Source organism: Thamnophis sirtalis, unplaced genomic scaffold, assembly GCF_051295495.1.
Source record: "Thamnophis sirtalis isolate CommonGarterSnake01/CBP01778 unplaced genomic scaffold, rThaSir2_p1.2 scaffold_7, whole genome shotgun sequence".
In the NCBI taxonomy this organism is placed as follows: domain Eukaryota; kingdom Metazoa; phylum Chordata; class Lepidosauria; order Squamata; family Natricidae; genus Thamnophis; species Thamnophis sirtalis.
This window is the reverse complement of record NW_028261387.1, coordinates 41,770,288-41,791,581: the sequence shown is the minus strand read 5'-3', so window position 1 is coordinate 41,791,581 and position 21,294 is coordinate 41,770,288. Positions and strand designations below refer to the sequence as shown.

At 41.2% G+C, this 21,294-nt stretch overlaps 1 protein-coding gene across 3 annotated transcripts in view; it reads left to right on the top strand.

The window, feature by feature from the left end:
* The window catches only part of KDM4A (lysine demethylase 4A), a 29,582-nt gene extending 9,362 nt beyond the window's left edge, over positions 1-20,220 (top strand). For all 3 annotated transcript variants that reach the window (XM_014057921.2, XM_087719816.1, XM_014057922.2), the window contains exons 11-22: positions 176-561; positions 1,162-1,282; positions 2,225-2,403; positions 3,379-3,577; positions 10,775-10,851; positions 11,929-11,984; positions 12,561-12,669; positions 13,916-14,104; positions 14,590-14,760; positions 15,326-15,445; positions 16,368-16,460; positions 16,916-20,220. In XM_014057921.2, the coding sequence (XP_013913396.1) occupies positions 176-561; positions 1,162-1,282; positions 2,225-2,403; positions 3,379-3,577; positions 10,775-10,851; positions 11,929-11,984; positions 12,561-12,669; positions 13,916-14,104; positions 14,590-14,760; positions 15,326-15,445; positions 16,368-16,460; positions 16,916-17,056 (1,841 nt within the window). In that variant the 3' untranslated portion in view covers positions 17,057-20,220. The remainder of the gene's footprint in view (positions 1-175; positions 562-1,161; positions 1,283-2,224; positions 2,404-3,378; positions 3,578-10,774; positions 10,852-11,928; positions 11,985-12,560; positions 12,670-13,915; positions 14,105-14,589; positions 14,761-15,325; positions 15,446-16,367; positions 16,461-16,915) is intronic.
* The last annotated feature ends 1,074 nt before the right edge of the window (positions 20,221-21,294 follow it).

Genomic DNA, 21,294 nt, shown 5'->3' with positions numbered 1-21,294 from the left:
CAAATTACAGGAGTATTTTTTTAAAAAATACATTAAACTTCTAGCTAGACTGGGTCATTTAATATTTCACATCTTGAAGCCCTAATTTCAAATCAATTGTTAGGCTTTAATAAAATAGAGCATTTTATTTGGTGACAGTTACGAAATAGTTTTTCAAATATTGTTTTTGATGCAGAGTATGCAGATTCCTCTGAAGTAAAATTTGAAGAACTGAAAAATGTTAAGCTAGATGAAGAGGAAGAGGAGGAGGAAGAGGAGGAGGAAGAAGAGGAACCAGAAGCAGCTGTTCTAGATCTTTCCATTTCACATTCTGTTTCTTCAGTTTTGACCCAGTCTACCATGAAACCAAGCCCAGTCTCCAGCTTTCAGTCTAGCTCATCTTTTTGTTCTGGCTCTTCAGATTCTGAACCCCCTGATCTTTCCAGGCAGTTGGTTGAGCAAACTGAGGTGCTCACAGTCCATAGTTATGCTAAGGAAGAGGTGAATGTCATGGACATTGAACACCCTTCCAGGAAGAAAACCAGTTCCACAGCTTGTGTCGATGGACAGGAGCTTGCAAAAGTAAGATTACATCAGAGGGTATACTTACAATATATCTTGTATATTATCATAGAATATTGTAATTTCTAATCTTCTATCTGATTTTCACTTTCTGACAACCTTATCAGCTGATGTGCAATTTGCAAAGAATATTTCTAGGACTGTATTTGCTGCATTAGATGCCAAGTATAATCTATTGTCGATGTAGTTCTGCATTCTGAAATACATTATTTTATCCATTATACACGTCTTGCATACCCTGAGTTTAAGCAGTGCAGAAAGTACAAGTAATTTTTCAGTTTTTGAATTCATCCAGTAGTACTATACAGTACTACTATAAAGTTGTGGGTACTGTTTTTATTTATATATTTATTTGTATCCTGTTTTTATTATTTTTACAAATAAAAAATAACTCAAGGCAGCAAACATACCTAGCATACCATCCTCCTCCTATTTATCACACAACAGCAACCCAGTGAGGTGAGTTGGGCTGAGAAAGATTGACTAGCACAACAACATCTCGCTGGCTTTCATGGCTAAGGTGGGACTTGAACTCATGGTCTCCTGTTGCCTTAACCACTAGACCAAACTGTCTTTCTGATCCTGTCTTGATTTCTGCAGATGGCAAAGGATTACATCAGATCTGTAAAGGATCGTAAGCAATCAAAAGGCCGTCGTCAGCCGTTGACCAAACTCCCACGTCATCACCCACTCTTAGTTAAAGACGGCCTTAGTGATGATGGTAAGTTTAAATTTCTTCCTCTTTTTTTGTAATAGAGGTGTTTGCCCAATAGTGATACTGAATTACAGCTAGTCCTTGACTTACCGCTGAAAACTTCTGTTGCTAAGAAACACAATTGTAAGTTTTGCCCCATTTTATGACCTCTCTTGCCATAGCTGTTAAGTAAATCACTGCAGGTATTAAGTTAGTAACACAGTTGTTAAGTGAATCAGACTTTAATTGTCAGAAGGTGCAAATGATGATCACATAACTCTGTGACACAGCAACCATCATAAATACATGCCCTTGCTAAGCAATTGAATTTTGATCATGTGACTATGGGGAATGCTGCAATGGTTGTAAGTATGAAAACTGGTCACGTCCCTTTTTTCAGTGCTGTTGTAGCTTTCAATGGTCACTAAATGAATGGTTGTAAGTCAAGGACTGCCTGTAGCAATAAGCATCTTTGGATGGTCGAAACTCATCCTTTACATCTTTAAAGCAATCTCTTGTACAACATATACATCAATACATTAATCACTGTCTGATTCACAATGTTTGAAGGCTTTATCCTTGGCAGTTTGAACTTGATATACTTTGATGCTGAATTTTCAGCTACCAAGTTAGAATCCTATAGAGCACTTTGATCTCTAAGGCAAAAGAAAGAGATTACATATTTCAAACATAATTTTATAATTGTGAGGTTGTGTATTATTTCCAAATTAATAGTCTCACAAATTGTATGGGCTTAGCAGCCATGTGTGAAGCTGAATATTTGTGTACTGTAAAAGGCAGCATTTTTAAAAGTTGCTAATAGATACATAGAGAGCATTGGCAGGCATAGCTGAAAAGTGTAACATTATTACCTTTCCAATAGTTTAAATCTGTTATTCTTTTGACAGCATTCAGAAAAGGGGAAATGATTTATCTAAATTTTGCTTGATGGTGTGATTCTTATTGCAGAAATGTCAGAGCAATTGACACCTGAAGAAGAAACTGAAGAGATGGAAGCATGGGCCAAGCCTCTCAGCCAACTGTGGCAGAATCGTCCTCCAAACTTTGAAGCAGAAAAGGAGTATAATATTGCCATGGCTCAGCAGGCTCCCTATTGTGCAGTGTGCATGCTCTTCCAAACCTACCAGGTAAGCAGATTATTCTTTTTCCTGGCCTGTATAGTACTGAAGTATCAATAGAATGGGATTTGTGTTTGTATAAGTATTGAAAGCACTTATACAACAATAATGTGATTTCAGTTTTAAGACTGATTATTGTTAGAATGATCCTACTTCCAATGTTTCCATGGTAAGTAGGACTGATTTTCTACAGCATCTTTCATATTACCCTAACAAATGCATGCTTTCTTAAAAAATAAGTCATACATATTCTAGTGCCTGATTACGGAAGCTAAGCAAGATTAAGCCTGGTTAATATATATATGGGAAGCTGCCTGGTAATAATGGATCCTGTATGCCATAGTGGTTTTCACATTCATCTCATGATGGGAAAGGTCTTTTGAGAGTCTGTATGGCATGGTGGTTAAAGTGTGAATAATTTTTCAAAAAGATTTACTGTTCCATTTTTTCCTCACTAAATAACGCAACACAGAAACTGTTTAGTGTGGTATTTTAACCCCTTGTTTAAAACATTTAAGCTATTTATAATTTTTTTTGGTTCTTCAGTAGAACAAAGAAGTATTAAAACAAACCCAAAATATTTTTGATGAATTGTTATTTTAGGAATAACATATTTAAAAATTTAAAAATAAAATCTTAGAGCTGGAGTCATATTTACAGAAATGTGCCTGAGATAAACATAGTATGTAATTTATCTTCGAAGATTTGGACTATTTTACATTAATTTTGTCAATATATTTTTCCTTTATTCTGACATGGAACAAGGATCTGTTGATTATTTGTTTGGCGGAAATATTTATCTCTTTGGAAAGAAAAATATAAAACTTACTTTGGAATCATTGTACCTAAAGCATAACATAGTGAAATTATATTTATTTCAATTGTTTCAGTATGCAAACAAAATGGAATGCTTTTCTGATCATATATTTATTTTTATTTAATCAGTGTTGTTCTTTTCTAAAATGTGTAATTTCTCATTGGCAGGCAGATTGTGGAAGTCAGAGCTTACAGGCAATTCCAAATGCTGCTAATGGAAAGATCAGAACTAAGCCCCTCATCCCTGAGATGTGTTTTACTACCACTGGTTGTAGTACAGATGTCAGCCTCTCTACCCCATATCTGGAGGAAGATGGCACCAGTATTCTGATCACATGCAAGCACTGTCAGGTCCGGGTCCATGCCAGTGAGTACTGTGTAACTTAGGTCTGATTGTCCATTGATACCCAAAATAAAATATTATTATTTACCCCTCCATTTTCCCATAGTTTATAAAGAAGCAATGTAAATATGAGCAGCTTATTCCTGAAATTCCAGGTTATTCCAGAAAAAAGACAAGGAATTGCACTTTAATGCCCACCAGATTCATATGAACAAAATGATCTGAAAATACCATGGGTGAAGACTACAATTAAGTGTAATAAACACAAAATATATCCTTCCAGATACAGTGGTGCCTCGGTACTCAACATTAATTGATATCGGGAGGCATGTTGTTGTTAGTTGCAAAGTCGTGTCTGACCCATCGTGACCCCAAGGACAATGTTCCTCCAGGCCTTCCTGTCCTCTACCATCCTCCAAAGTCCATTTAAGCTCACACCTACTGCTTCGGTGATTCCATCCAGCCACCTCATTCTTTGTCGTCCCCTTCTTCTTTTGCCCTCAATCTTTCCCAGCATTAGGCTCTTCTCCAGTGTGTTCTTCCTTCTCATTAGGTGGCCAAAGTATTTGAGTTCATCTTCAGGATCTGGCCTTCTAAAGAGCACTCAGCGTTGATCTCTAGAACTGACCGGTTTGATCGCCTTACAGACCAAGGGACTTGCAGGAGTCTTCTCCATCACCATAGAGTACCAAATTTTTCCCATAAGGAATAATGTAGTGAGTTACAAGGCGACACAAACAAGTTCTATCTTGTGTGTTGAATACAAATGATGAGTATTGGGAGAACATTTTGTTGAGTACCAAATTCGATGAATTTAAAGCAATTGAATATCAAGGTACCACTGTACTTTTCATGCTATGTGAAGATTAAGATACTGTCTCTGGAAAACTAGCCCACAATATAAAAATTCAGACGGAAAAATCCCAGTTACTAAGCAGGTTGGATGTGTTCCTTTCCTAATGCTTTGGATATCACTAATACTTTAAAGGAATTAAAAAAAATAAAACCTCATAAGGCGCTGTGATAGTTAATGTCTGGAGTTCATTCAAAATTCATTGAATTGACAAGGCCCAGAAATAGATTTGACCCATCATGACCATTTTATGGCTTCAGTAAATAGTAAAGAAAAATAGGTTTGAAATTTATATTTCTCCTGTGTGCTGCTTGGTGAATCCAAGCATGGGTTAACTTTGTCCATTAGCCTACAGACTGAGTTATGTAAATGTTGACCACGCCTCCTCTGACTGGATGGGTCAGTTTTTTAACTCAGTCCAGCCAGAAGAGACGTATACCAATTTTCTCCAGACTAATTGACAAAATTCTACTTCATTCTTGGATTCAACAAGTTACTGGAAGCTTTTTTGAAGCATTGTTACAGGTTAAAGGGAGAGGTGGCAGTTCGCTGCCAGGCCAGACCTTTCGTGTCTTGCAGAGTTCAGGCCAGGTAATCACAGGCTCTTGGAGCCGTTGAGATCGAGGCTAAGCAGCTGCGGCTGCTGGCGTGGGATTGATTTGCCGCTGCTCTCACCGCTTGAGTCTGGGATGTTTTTCCCGCCGTGCTGACTGCCTGGGAGCCACCCGCCGTTCACGGCACGGTTTGTCCCGCTTCGATTGCCCGCCGCTCTATCCCTGAGAGCGCTGGCGCCGCCGAAGGCATCCACGTTGTGGAGAGCCTGAGAGCGGCTTGTTGGCTGCAGAAACTTTTAAATTTGGCGCCTGAGTTGCGGTTGTCATTTTGGGACCGTTTTCCACTCGTGCGCCTAAGGCAGCCAGGGAAGGGGCGTTGCGATTCTTCGCGCCCAAAAGGCTGCTGAGTCATCGGCCCTCCCACTTTCCTCACTTCGGTTCTGGCTGACCTAGTGAGAGGATTGTTGCAGCACGGCTCCTGCTTGCCACGCGGCCCGCTCCCATTGCATTTATAAAACTTGTGCTTCTGTCCGCTTGAGTCTTTTCGATTCTAGTAATAAGAATGGCTGACCAATCCACCTCAGGAGGTATCGTTGAGCCCTCTAATGACTCCCAGCCCCCTGCCCAGGTGGGAGCTAGTTCGTGGCCCGGCAGGGCCGCTACTAGAGCCCCCAGTCAAAGGCCCAGGGACACATCCAGGGCTCCGGATAGGGCCCACAGATGAAAAGAGAAGTGCAATTCAGCTGCTAAGGCTGCTGGGGAGGCTAGCAATCCCCCCCCCCCCCCCGGTTACTTCCTCAATATAGCTCTCCAGCCCCTACCGCTGCGCCCAACAGGGAATCAGAGCTGGTCACCGGATCTTCCCCTGCCCTAGGTTTCTGATACTGGGGAGGAAATGTTGGGGCCCCAACCCCCTCCAGTTCTTTCGGAGGCCAGCGCGGCTTCGGCCTACGCAGTCCCACATGCTGGGCCTTCGGCTACATTTACCCCTACTGCTGCAGGCCTGAGGCCTGCAGAAGGCCAGGATTTAGGCTTGGCCCCTGATCTCTATCAGATGATCTCTGCAGCAATTTCTAGGGGTGTGGATGCTGAACTGCATCGCAGAGCTCAGGCCCCTGCAGCCCCCAGTACCCTGAGTGGGCCTACTTCCCAGGCCCTGCAGATGGATCTCCCGGACCTCCAGGCAGGGCCTTCCTCACCTCCCCCCTCAGTCTATAGTGAGGATTCGGCCCTGGTAGAAGAAGGAGAGGTGATAGACAGGGATTTTTCTGATGATGAAGGTTTGATTTTCGATCAACCTAATTCTTCTGGATTATTTCACCCCACTCTGTTTAAGTCTTTATTGTATAAAGCTAAGACTACCACTCACATGGGGGAGGCGGCCTCTAAGGATAGTACTGCTGTTGGCCTGGATCCAACTGAACGCCTTTTTGCTGAGCCTGTCTCCTTACAGGAGGTTATTCCCTCTCCCAAGCTTTTGTCCAAAAGCAGTAGGATCAACCGACTGCAGTTGCCCCGCCCAGCACTGGGGACAGGAAATTATACACTTCCACTCACTCCGGAACTGGAAGGTATTCTGCAGTTCCCGACTCTGGATCCACCCGTGGCTGCTCTAGCTTCCCCAGCTCTAATCCCATCAGAGATTTTGGAAGGCCTGAAGGCTGAGGACCGTAAGGCCGAGACGGTCATTCGTAAAACCCATCAGGCTGCGTCCTGGGCCCTATGCGCTGCTACTGCGGTGTCCTTCTTTAATAGGACTTCCTTGGTCTGGCTTAAGCAGTTAAAAGACAGGCTTGCCCCGGAGGATGCACGTCTTCACCAGGACGTTACCAAACTGATGGCAGCCCTGGAATTCTCGGTGGATGCCACTCTTAATGCTGCAAAATTTGCATCCCGGGCTGTGGTATCCAATGTGGCGTCCCGGCGCCTGCTATGGCTTCACCATTGGCAGGCTGACGTTAAGTCCAAGTGGCGCCTGGCTTCCACACCCTTCAACGGTGGGGCCTTGTTCGGATCTGTACTCGATCCAATTCTCATAGAGACAAGGGATAGATGCAAGGTCCTTCCTTCCACTGGGGGGCACGCCAATAGAAGACATCAGCCTTACAGTAGGCGCCAGCCCTTTCGGGCTGGTGATTCTAGGTTCACCACCACCCCCTACGTTCCCCACTACAACAGGGCCTTTAACCAGCCATAGGACCGTGGTCAGGACAGCGCGGGGGCCAGGGCCAGGGGTCGCCAGCAGAACCAGGCGCATTCCCAGAACAGGAGGCCATTTCGGGCGACTAGCAACCGGTCCTTTCGGAGGTACCGGTGACTCACACAGGGAAGAACCCATGGGCGGGTGTCTCCTGGCCTTCGCTCATCAGTGGGTAGAGACCACGTCCGACGCCTGGGCCCTCCAGGTCGTGAGGCTGGGCCTCACTCTGGAATTTCTCTCCATCCCCCCAAGACGGTTCATCAGGTGCCCTGTGCCCAGATGCTCAATGAAAAGGCTTCTCATGGACGCCAAAATACAACATCTCATTTCCATCAACGCCATAGAGCAGGTTCCAAAAGGCCAGGAAGGACTAGGGTTCTATTCAATCTTATTCCTAGTGCCCAAGAACTCGGGGGGATGGCAGGCCATTCTAGATTGAAAAGACTCAATTGGTATATCAAGTATCAAAGGTTCAAGATGCAACCTCTAAAAAGCATCTTGGCATCCATCTGCCGGGGCGACATGATGACATCAGTCGACAAGGAAGCGTACCTCCATGTGCCCATCCATCCGGCTCATCGGAGGTTCTTATGCTTTCACTTTGCAGGTCACCATTTTCAGTACCGAGCCTTGCCCTTTGGCCTGTCATTGGCCCCTCGCACCTTTACAAAACTTTGGGCGGTGGTGGCAGTGTTGCTTCGCTCAGTCCCAGTGAGAGTAAATTGTTACCTAAATGACATCTTGGTGCTATCTCCATCTTGGGACCAGCCCTATGGGATCTCCAGGTGACAATGGACTCACTGCGGAGTCACAACTTCGTCCTGAACATCCCCAAGAGTCACCTGCAGCCAACCACGTCATTGCTCCACCTGGGGACCATCATCAATTCCATTACATGCAAGGTTTTCCTGTCTCTGGAGCGGTGTCAGAGCATCCAACGCCTAGCCACCCAGGTGTCATCTCAGAGACTCTTACCATTGGTATGCTTTCCCAACTACTTGGGAAAATGATCTCCTGCATAAACATTGTCCTCTGGGCCAGATTCCATGCACGCCCATTGCAATGGTTCCTGCTTCCCTTCCAGAGGGCACACACCAGCCATTCCCAGATCAAGGTGCGGCTCCCACCCAAACCTCTCAGGTCCCTCTGGTGGTGGACGTCCTCCAAACTCCTCAAGGGGTGTCCGTTCAAGGAACCAGCCCGCATCCAAGTTACAACGGATGCTAGTCTTTTCGGGTAGGGGGCCCATGCCCTGGACCGAGTCGCACAGGGCCGCTGGTCGGATAAGGAACTGAGGAACAGCATAAATTGGCTGGAGCTCTGGGCCATCCGCCTGGCTCTCCAGGAGTTCAGGGACATAGTATCAAACCACCACGTTCTAATCCTGATCAACAATGTGGCCTCCAAGGCCCACGTCAACCACCAGGGGGGCACCCATTCCAGGGCCCTGATGCTGGAGGCGGAGAAACTACATCACTGGGCGGAGAACAGGTTGTTGTCGCTTCGGGCGGAGCACATATCGGGAGATTCCAACACTCGGGCGGAGTGGCTGAGCAGAGCCACAGTGGACCAAGCGGAGTGGCAACTCCACCCCGACCTCTTCCAAGAGCTCTCTCGCTGGTTCGGCCATCCCAAAGTGGACCTGTTCGTGCAGCCTTACAACACGCAACTTCCGCGTTTTTACTCCAGGTATGTGACGCCCGGAGAGAGTGGATGCCCTATGCAGCCCGTGGCTGGCCGGCCTCCTTTATGCCTTCCCACCCTTACCAATCCTCCCGCTAGTCATCCAAAAGATCCTGACGGAGCAAACGGAGGTCCTGTTGGTGGCTCCGATGTGGTCCCGGCGTCCCTGGTATGCAGACCTCGTGCACCTGTCAATTTCACGTCCGTGGAGGATTCCGGACGACCAGATCTAGCTCAACCAGGGAGCTCTCGTCCACCCAAACCCCCAACGGCTTCAGTTAGTGGTGTGGCATGTGAGCGGGCTATTCTAACCGGACTTCACTATTCTAGTAAGGTCATTAACACTATTCAAGCAGCCCGCCGTCCATCTACCACTCGTATTTATGAGGCCACCTGGCAGGCCTTCTGCAGGTGATGCCGCCGCGCCGGTGCCGACCCTCTCAAGGCCTCAGTGCCCCAGGTCTTGGACTTTTTGCAAACGGGACTTGACAAGGGCTTAGCACCCAACACGCTTCGCAGGCAGGTTACAACCTTAGCCATGGTTATTGGGGGCGGCCAGGGTCGTTCATTGTCTCAGCACTCACGAGTCAAATCCTTTTTGAAGGGTGCTGCTAACCTCAGACCGTGCATTGTTACCCTACTTGGGACTTGACCTTAGTGCTCAAAGCTCTTATGGCCTCTCCATTCGAGCCTATTACATCCATCAGTCTTCGGTTGCTGACTCTTAAAACTGTGTTCTTGGTAGCTATTACATCGGCCAGAAGAGTGTCCAAATTGGCAGCGCTGTCAGTTCGAGCAGACCTCTGCATATTCCATCCCAACAGAGTCATCGTCCGTTTGGACCCAGCCTTTCTACCAAAAGTTTCACAGGGCTCAGGAGCTCATCCTTCTGGATTTTTGCTCCAGCCCTTCCCATCCGCAGGAATGCCAGTGGCACCACCTGGATGTGCGCAGGACTCTTCGACACTACGTGAAGCGCACGGCGTCCTTCAGACGGTCGGAAGCACTCTTTGTATCCTTTCAACCATCATCCATGGGGCAGAAGGTGTCCTCCCATATCATTGGCCGATGCATCACTCTCGCTTATGACAGCCAATCCCGACCGGTTCCCAGGTCCATCACCCCTCACTCTACCAGGAGTGCGGCCACCACAGCAGCCTGGGCCACACAAGCCTCAGTGGAAGAGATTTGCAGAGCGGCTACCTGGTAGTCACCATCGCCTTTCATCAGACATTACAAGGTTGACGTATATGCCTCGGCTGAGGCTTCCTTTGGGCGGAGAGTATTGCAACGGGTGCTCCCCTCTACTGGGGATCCTGGCCAGCCTAGCTCTCGCCCTGACTCTTAATTGCTTTGGCATGTCCCATGCTTGGATTCTCCAAGCAGCACACAGGAGAACGACCGTTGACTTACCTGAACGGTCCTTCTATGTGTGCTGCGAGGGGAATCCAAACCCACCCGCAGCTTCGGCTGGCCAGGGCTATCTTAAGTCTCTGACTCGATGACTTTCCTTACCTGATTACTGACTTGACTATACTCTGGATGTGACCTTAAGCTTGTTTGGCTATGGCCATCATTGACATTGCTACACACCTTAACCGGCTGACTTCGTACAAAACTGACCCATCCAGTCAGAGGAGGCGTGGTCAACATTTACATAACTCAGTCTCTAGGCTAATGGACAAAGTTAACCCATGCTTGGATTCCCCTCGCAGCACACATAGAAGGACCATTCAGGTAAGTCAACGGTCGTTTTAAATGAGAGATCAGATTATGGATTTTTTGTTAATGTGTTTCAAGTAGGTCTTCCAAGATTGGTCAAACTTATTTTGTGGATATAAATTCATTATTAATATTTGTTAAAATAAGGAATATGAAACATTGCTGATTTTTATTGCTTAGCCTACAAACCTCCTTCTTTTTTAATGTAGGTTGTTATGGAGTAGCCCCTGAGAAGGCAACTGAAGACTGGAAATGCTCTCGATGCAAAGCCAATGCTTTAGAAGAGGTCTGCCAAAATTATTTTCTGTTCATGAATGAGCCTTAGTTTGGTGGCATTAGAAAGTTTGTAGTTGTGAGATAGTTATTGAAATAGATTTATTTGTATAAAAAAAGATTCATTAAAATGTAAATAAGATTAGTTTCTGATAGGACTTTACTTCATGGAATATTTTAAATGAATAGCTTGGTTGATTCAGTACCATCCATTATTAAATGTATTCATCAGTATTCCAGAATCTAGTCCTGAGTACCAAAACATCCTCTTCAAGCTGGCTTAATTAGCAATCCCTACTAGAGGCAGGTTCCCTGAATCTCTTCTGAATCAAACACAGATATTGAGATTACTTTTAAATTTTTTAAAATGTTTATCATTGTTTTAGAAACTTGGTTTAGGGAATGGAATACTGCTAGGAGATTATGTTTTCCAGGTTTATTTGGCTCTTACGTTGCAGATCTATTGTTGTGCAAAAATGTCATGCTTGTCGGTGAAGTATCACCTTGCCAGATAGGATAGAACAGGCTTTTCAACAATTACCTAAGCATCACACCTAAGCATAGGTGTGGATAATTTTCTGCCATGTGTGTCCCTAACAGGACTTAATAAAATGCATTCTACCTAGCACTAGCCTTTCGTTTCCTATAGAACTAGCTTAGTTTCTTCTGTGAGATCTTCTATAAGACCAAAACAATTAATGCCCAAAATAATTATTTAATTTGTGTGGTTCTCATTGCAGAATATGTATTTTAGAAAAATTGTATAAAATGAAGTGCTATAATAGTACAGTGCTAATTGGTGTGATTTCAACAACATGAAAGCCAGCTTGGTCTAGTGATTAAGGCACCAAGCTAGAAAGAGGAGACCAAGAATTCTAATCCCATTTTAGCCATGAAAGCCATTTGGATCACTTTGGGCCAGTCACTTTCCCTCAGCCCAACTCACCTCACAGGGTAGTTCTTGTTGGGAAAATAAGAGAAGGAAGTGTGTTGAATATGTCTGCTGCCTTGAGTAAAAATACGTAAAAATAATAAAAGCAGGATATAAATAAATAAACAAAAATTAATGTGAGTTTCTTTTGTCCGTTAGGATTGCTGCTTATGCTCACTTCGGGGAGGTGCACTTCAAAAAGCCAATGATAACAAGTGAGTTTTTGTGATAATTAAGTATGGAAGACCCTTGGACTAATAGACATTAACTGTGTTAAGCAATAAATTAGTGATGTTTCCCTGGTCTAATGTAATGCTAGTTGAAGGTATGGTTGTGCAAAGTACTGTATTCATCATTCATTCGTGTTTTGCAAAACCTATTGTTGCAAGTAAAAATCCCCTTCTCAGATACTTAAAGCAACCACATTCTATGAAGTTTTCATAAACTGCTGCAAAGGTTGTCAGTGCATACATATGTATCATACAAAGACAGCCACATTGCCAATAGTCTTATCTCTTCATGCATACAGTAGAGAGAACCTTGGAAGCAGCGGTGAGCCTTCCAGAGTATGTGGCTGTTATTGTACTGAATGTTTTTGCAAAGCACTTTTGTCAAATACATTATGCAGCTCTCTTGACAGTGGAGAAGATCATATTGTTCCTAAGATTACTATTTTTACACTATGGGCATACATATATGGTGTTTTTTTTAACTTTTGATTATTCATATCCTGCAGCCAATTTTAAACAAACATTTACTAAATACTTAAGTAAACCTCTGATTTTTCTCAGGTGGGTTCATGTTATGTGTGCTGTAGCAGTTCTGGAGGCAAAATTTATAAACATTGCTCAGCGTAGTCCAGTTGATGTCAGCAAAATCCCACTGCAACGCTTCCGACTGGTAAGAAAATTAACAGTAGTTTGAATTGGTTAATACATGCTTATTCTATGCTTTTATGAGAATCTTAAATCAGAACCCTGAAAACGTAGGAAAAAAATCTTGTCAGAACACATAATTTGTGATAATGCAAGCGGTGGAACTTTGGATGATTGTACATAGTGTTTATCAACTTGTTCCCATTCAAAAATATTGAACAAAACTACTATTATTTTAAGACTGGCCCGGGAGCAGGAGCAAAGATCACGGTAGCCAAAAATTATGGAAGTTGGAGCCCAGCATTTTTGGAAGGTGACAGATTCCGGAAAGTTGTCGTATGCAGTATAATAAAGAGTGTAACGTAGCAATTATTTGTAGAATTGAGTTGTAAATTAATAATGAAGGGCACATAGTTTACATGTGTGCTGTCTGCACAAAAGGCCAGTGTTATCACAATGCATGATTCTATTATGCATGGGAAAAATAGTCATAGAGTGAGACTTCACCCTAAGTAACTTCTTTCATATAGATGTTAAATAACACAAGGGATAGGACAAAGTGTATCCAAAGTGTATATAAAGGAAGATGAAAATGCAAAAACATTCAGGGCCTTGATTTTACCCAATGTTTGCTGTAATATACTATTGTTCTGACCCAGCTCCCCAAACGTGACAACCCTCTGACGTGAACGCCAAAGATTCCTTTATTAAGAATGGCGGCAGCCCCAGCACCTATTCATCTCCGCCCCCTGCCTTTTATCCCCAGAGGGTGGGGTCTTGTCAGCAGTGGTGGCTCTTCCTTCCCCAGGATTGGCCCACGATTCTCCCCTTCTCTGCCTTCTGTGCAACCGCATGTATGTACAAAAAGAAGCATACAGAGACTTTTCATCAATAGTCATATATTTTAGCATATAAACAGAGACAAGACAATCCCTACAAAAATCTACAGGGAAATATATATATAGAGATATACATATATAGTATATTTGTATGATAATTAAATCATGTATTTCTTCTTCATAAGATTGTACAGTAGTATTAATTTTAAAGAAAATTCCTGGCCATTAAAGCAGATTGCAAATGCCATTGAAATACACATGGAATGCAGGTTTGTCTGAAAATAAAAACTCACACTGTAGTTCGTGATTTCAATACCTGATAACAAATCTACATCTGAATTTGATAGGCTCATGTGTGTGTTTTTGGTGTCTAAGCATCTGGTATCTTTGGAACTTCACCTTGATTGAAGTGCTGAATTTGTCTCTTCACAGAAATGTGTCTTCTGCAAGAAGAGGCGAAAGAGAATAGCTGGTTGTTGCGTGCAGTGCTCTCATGGCCGCTGTCCTACATCTTTCCATGTCAGCTGCGCTCAAGCAGCTGGAGTCATGATGCAGCCAGATGACTGGCCGTTTGTGGTCTTCATTACCTGCTTTCGACATAAAATTCCATCTCAAGCAGAGGTAAGTTATAGAGACTTAACATTTGGTTCAGCCTAACTTAACATTAGGCTGACACATTACTTTTGAACATCTTAATCAGTTTGGAAAGACAGTAATAAAAGTGTTCAAGGAGGCCCACACATACACATCATATTATGGAAATGCTTGCTTTGTCCTTCATTTTAAAATGTTTATCTACTCAAAGCAACTGCTAGTTTTGTTGCTATTGTTAATATTACTGAACCTTCTATTTATACCTTCATTAAAAGTTGATGGTATAAATAGTTTGCATCAGCAATAAAAATATAAAGACATAATAAAAATCTTAAATTAAAAAGCTTTTCCAAAGAGATGTAAAAATAAGCTTTCTGTGCTTTCCAGATAATGCATAGGAAACCCTTGTATTTTGTGCAACTTTCCACAACCTTCAAAGTATTTCATGTAGTTAAACCATTGAGTTTTATCTTTTGAATATAACATTGATTATAACTACTTTATTCCTTCAGCGAGCTAAAGCCGGTCTACAGGATCTTGCTGTGGGACAGCCTGTGATAAGCAAGCACAAGAATGGACGTTTCTATCAATGTGAAGTGGTCAATCTGACAAAGGAAACATTTTATGAGGTCAACTTTGATGATGGCTCCTTCAGTGATAATCTATATCCAGAAGATATTGTGGTATGCTTTGCAGTAAAAAAATTATTGCATCAGAAAATATACAGCCCTAAGAAACATAAAGTCTCAAATTACTGAAGTGGGTCAATTCTCTAAAGCATCCGGACAATACTTTTGAGTTACTTAATGTAAAGCTAAATATAGCCTAGATTATTTGACTCCTAAATTAGAAATCTCTTCCTTTCTCCTTCCCTCTCTTAGTACCTTTTAAAATCTTTTGCTAGAGAAAAAAATAATTCCAGACGAAGATTCTATTCTATTATCAGATTTTTACTTGTTTTATGTTCATATAGATATCTGTATAACAAATGAGTAGTTGTAGAACAAGGTTAGTTTTGTACATCTTGTAATCTGTTCATGGCTGGAATATTCTGATTATAAGATTAAGCATATTGCAACTACCTCCTGATGTTAACAGTGTTGTACTTAGACACTTTCCTACTCTCCTAATTGGCATGTATCAGCTCAATTGTCAAGCTTCTCCAGGGTCCATTATTTTAGGCAATGTTACTTCTGTTTGCTATTCAGTAGATGATTATATTTCTCAAACTTTCTCCAACGTGGACAGAGTCGAGATTGCCTCCAGCTTGGTCCTCCACCGCCAGGAGAAGTTGTTCAAGTCAGATGGACTGATGGACAGATTTATGGAGCTACTTTTGTGGCTTCTCATGTCATCCAGATGTACCAGGTGAGTGAGAGGAATGGGACCGATCTTCTCATTTTTTCTCTTTTTTAATTCTCTGCTATTGTTAATTTGGAAGTTCTGAAATCTCTGAAGGTTGTATTCTGGCCTGCCATGAGCAAGATAACATGTAATGGACTTTCCAAAATATACATTGATTGATATATGAACCTTTGTGTAAAGAGGTGTTAATTCTCATGCATTGTAATTGTGGCTATATACTGTAAACTAGTTTCTAGATATTCTCTTTTGTTATTAGCAGCTGGTCTGCCAACTCCTTCATGATGAGTACATCATGATCCTGCTCCATAAAAACATTCTGTATTGAATTGCATGATACAGAAATAGTAATTGATGCTTACAGTATTTTTTGGAGTATAAGATGCACCAAGGTTTTGAAGAGGCAAATTTAAAAAAAAAAAACATTTTTGCACTCTGCAAACCTCCCAAAAATGGCCTATTTTTTGCAAAAACGGGTCTGCCCCCCCCCCCAAAAGGCATGAATAGCCTTTAGGAGGCTTGCAGAGTGCTCCTGGGGGGTTGGGACTTCCAAAAATGAGCAAAAAATGACCTGGTTTTTTTTGCAAAAACAGGCCCTTTTTTGTCAAAAAATTGCAAGCATTGCCTTTAGGAGGCTTATAGAGTACTCCTGGGTTGCTGGGGGGGGGGCAAGAATTGAGCAAAAAACAGCCCATTTTTCACTAATTTCTGCCTTCCTAAGCCCCCAGGAGCTCTCTGAATGCCTTCTACAGGCTCTGCACAGCCATTTTGGTGAAAGGGGTGGTTCTTCAGGAGGCCAAAAATGCTGTATTCAGTGTATAAGACGCACCCAGATTTTCAGCCTCTTTTTTGAGTGGAAAATGTGCGTCTTATACTCCGAAAAATACAGTATGTTCATCTGACAGCTACCTGATTGTTCTGATTCTAGGTGGAGTTTGAAGACGGATCCCAACTGATGGCAAAAAGGGATGATGTCTATACACTTGATGAAGAACTTCCTAAAAGAGTCAAGTCAAGGCTGGTAAGTCAAACAGCGATAGATTTTGATAACGTGAAATTCTTCTCACACAAGAAAGCATCAGTTCCCACATCGGGAACATTTCTTCTGTCACTGGGACACTTCCAGATGCTTCAAGGATATAATAAAATTATTAAGCTAAAGGTTCCAAAGGCCATTTCAAAGGAAAGAAAAAATAGATTTTCAGAATATTGTTTGTTGAGCCCATTATTGAATTCTGCAAATTTGTAGATTAAAGGTAAACAACCACTTGGAGTCTCAAGAGTTGAGGTGAATCTACAGTAAATAGTTTACTCTAAACTGGATTGTTAGATTCCCAAAATCTATTCTCTGTTGTTTTCCGGTAAAATAATATGATTTTTATTATGCAAAAGGAAAATTATGAAGAATCATTATCACTTATAGTCCAGTTTTCTCCATTGTCCTTTTAACATTTCTTGTCTTTACTTGATTTGCAGTCTGTTGCCTCTGACATGCGCTTTACAGAGATCTTCACAGAGAAAGAAGTCAAACAAGAGAGAAAAAGACAGAGGGTGATCAACTCACGTTATCGTGAGGATTACATCGAGCCTGCACTGTACCGGGCCATTATGGAGTAATAGCTTGCAGCAGGATTGCAGTGACACCCCACAATGGATTCTAGCACTCCAGCACAGCAGAAGCCAAACAGACAGTCTTCATATCCCACTTTTTTTAAAAAAAGAAATGAAATAAGCTTATCTGACTCTCTGTAGCACCTTGAAGGTATGGATTTGGCTTTACTGGTAAACTCCAAGGCTATCATTCAGGAGCACATCTTTGAGTTTGTGAAGCATTTGGTTCATACCAGCTTCGATGTCTTCGCCGTTAGCTGTGAGTTTCTTCATTCAATACAAACTCTTCTTTGGCAGAAGGATAACTTTCCATTACCATCCAAGGAGTAGCCCAGACAGTCACAGTGCTAAAAATGACTTTCTCCTTTTTTCCTGGATTAAATGTCTATTTCTGGGGGAAATTCTGAGCTCATCCTGCCTGCACAAAGCTGGTGATGTTACTGGTGCTTGACAATGAATTCCCTTTTATATTTATAACCCTGTTTTTTGTCATGAGCACGCTTCTTTTTTTTTTAAGCATCACCTCTCTGAGAACAGAGCTAAATGAGCTGAAGAATGGAGAGTGAAATTGATTAACTCTCTTTATTCCCAACTTCTTGAACCTTTGAAGCTTTTGTCCCTATTTTATATTCAGAGACTTATTTACTCATATGTTTTAATTGTTATAGTTTGTGCCTATGTAATAGGAAAAGGTTTTGAGCCATTCAGCACTGCATTCCTCAGGCAAGAGAATCCTAGGAAATCCTCGATTTATCCTCGATTAAGGCAATAAGGACTACAAGGATTCCCATTCCTGTTTGGCTTGGAATTACCACCAATTGGGCCCAGGTTGCAACAAGATTGCCTGGGGAAATTAGCATTCTTTCATCTCACTGGCAGGGACCCCAAATTGTGGGGTATTTGAATCCAGTTTGAATATTCATTAAATTATGTCAGAGGTCAGCATTACTGGTATTTCTGTTTGGAAGCTTTGCACTGTTTTTGCCCAAACCTATACAGGTAAGACTAATGGAAGGGCTCATGTACATTTAGATTTATCTTTTTTGTGGGACAGAGAAAAGGAAGCTGAAGGTACATTTTCAAGAGGTGTCTCATTTCTTTGCTGTGCAGTCATTGGGGACAGTTTTCATCCAGATATATTGCAAGAAAAGAAAAGCTACTTGTCCGGTTATAAATATGCCCTTGTAATCTGTGTCTATAGTACCTGGAACATGCCCATATCATCTAATCTTGGAAGATAAATGTGCTCATGTTTACTACGGTAGAGGTTCCAGGGAAGACTGTAGTAATAACATAATACTGTACTGTATTAATACAGTGTAGTATTCCTTCCCTTTATTTATCTGTTTATCTTGCTGCATAAAGTTCACACAACATATAGGTAGTCCTATATTTACATCCATTCATTTAAAAGTGGTTCAGAGTTATGACAGTCTCAGAAAAAGTGACTTGCAAACTCTCCTCAAAGTTACAACTGTTGCATACCCCCCTCAGTCAGGTGATCACAATTCAGGCGCTTGACAGTCGACTTACATGTGGGATGCAGTTGCAGCATCTTGCAGTCACATGAAGGTTGCGATTTTCCAACAAGCCAAGTCAAATTGAACCAGGTCCACTTAACTGTGATTCATTTAATGACCACATATTTCACTTAATGACCATGGTAAAAATGGTTGTAAAATAGGTCCAGTCACACGATTCGTTTTATGACTGCACCAACTTACAACAGAAATTCCAGTCATAATTGTGATTGTAAGTTGAGGACTACCTATAGAAGCAAACTTCTTTTGTTCAGGTGAACAAAATCTCAAAACCTTTTCTGACTCCTTCCTTTATTAATTAGGATCCTAAATGCATTTTGGAGGAAATCTAGAAGAAGTGGAGAGATGTTGATCTCCTTTCTGTATTACTTTAGAATTTAAATCTGTATTATTATAAAGATTGGCTCTCTTCATAAGCACAATATATAAGTATAAATATGTACAAAGGAGCAACTTTTGAAATATTTGCAATTGGACACTGCCTCTCAATTTGGAAGTAAGATTGGCAATTATATAGTACATGAGAATATCTTACTGCTTTCAGTTGCTCCCTTTTAAAAAGTGTCATGTCTCCAGTCTTCTTTTTGGTCTTGAATTCGCAAGTATTTATTTAAATGGTTTGTGCTATCTAGCAAGATGGGCAGGCTTTTCTTTTTGCCCCTTGTGTATTAAGCAAAAATCATTCTGGGCAATATATTCTCTATGTCAGTATTCTTTTGATTCCCCAGGAATGTTTTTAGTACAAAGCAGAAACCCCCCCCCCTCTTTTCTTGCCTGTTAACCTGGAGGTTACTACTGTCCCAGATATAATAGGCTTTTCTGTGTCAATATTAAAACTGAATCATGATGCCAAAGGTTCGTTCAACAGGCATAGGGACTTTACCTTAGGTTTTCTTCTGCTTTTAGATTGAAAATAAACTACAGGTGATATGTATCAATGGATTTTAAAAATATTTTTGAACTGGAGCTTGAACTGTTCAAAATCTTCCGGAATTTTTAAAAATGAATTCACATCATCATCAAATATTTCTGAGTATATCTACAAATTGGTTTAACTCATTTTAAAATCTAGAAGATGATTTTGCAAGATTTTTACAGGATTTTAATATGCCTGCTTATAATTGAGCAGGCAGTAAGAATTCTAAGAGCCCTTTTAATCATTATATCCTATTTTATTCTTATAAATGTGTCTGTTGCTGTCATCCAGTCAAACTGCAATTGTTTTATCTGAAATCATTGTAATGAAATTGTTGATTAATTTTATAAGTTTGACACATAATTGGGATAAACTTTTTCCTATTGATGGTTTAACAAGCTTTTGAAAACATAATCTCCATTTTCTTAGTTTGCCCCTGGCATTAAATATATGCACACACCTCTGCATAAGGTTGCAGCAGACTTTATATGTACAGAAAAGAACAAGATGAAATATGTGATCTAGACATGCTCTATTATGATTCCTTGAAGACAGACTCCCATAATTTCTGACCTATTGGAAGTTGTGCTGGTTTTAGGATGCCAGTGTGAGATGTAAACAAGACAGGCAGCTTTATGTATTGTTTTTCTGATCTAGTAATATAATTTTGGACTAGACTCAACTGATTAAATCTAAAACACTTTAACATGAAAGCCTGTGCGTCTTCAGTTGTACCTCCTGGGTTTCATTCAACAACTCTCCTGAGTTCTTTCTTTTTTTAATATCTATTCAGTCTCAGTAACTGGTACATGACCAGCTACCTACCCCGAGTCAGGAATTATTCTAGATTTTCTTCAGTTATTGATATTTCTAGCTTTTATTTAGTTAGAATAAGTGTTCGTATTTGGGTGTGTATTTGGAAGTTCATTAGGTTTAGGTTCACAGCTCCTGATCAGGGGAATAAAAATGGAAAGTGGAACTCCTAAGGAGAGAGTATATGGAATAAAGATAAGCAAAATGAGAGAAACAAACCTCTCCCTTTCTTCTTCTGGAATGTAATATGGCAACATAAATTAGTAGAAAAATACAAAATGCAAGAATTCATAGGTCTATTTTTTAAAATATCTAATTTGTACATTATTATTATTTTATTATTACAGTTGTATAGTCCCCTTATTTAAAATTATATCTAAGTTTATATGTAAAAAGATATATCTTGTTTTATAATTCAAATTTGCATAATTCTTCTGCCTCCTATTTTCCCACAACAAAACTGCTGTTATGTGAACTGGACTGAGAGTGACTAGCCCAAAGTCCTCCAACCAGGTTTAGAACTCATAGTCTTCTGGTCTCTAGACCAGCACCTTAACCACTACACCAAACTGACTTTTAGATATAGCATGATGTATCTATACAGAGTAGTTATCATAGTTTACTTTCATTTAAACAAATACAAAATACATAGCAATTGTTTATGAACAAAATTATAGTCATTTGGATTGTATAGTCAGTCTGATTGTAATATATTTATGATTTTATGTATTTAAATCCCAAAAAATTCTGACAACACAACATATGACATACCTACCATAGTAAGGTGAGCTGCTTTTTACAAATCACCTTTCCCTCTTCAAAATTACTGGTCAGTCCTACAAAACAGTGTAATTTTTTTAAAATCAGGAAATGAAGCGTTTTTGGGAAAAGGAAGATGTGACTTTTTATCTAATATCTACAACAATATCCTTTGCTGAGGTCCAGACTCCTATTAAAACTGCATATTAGTCATT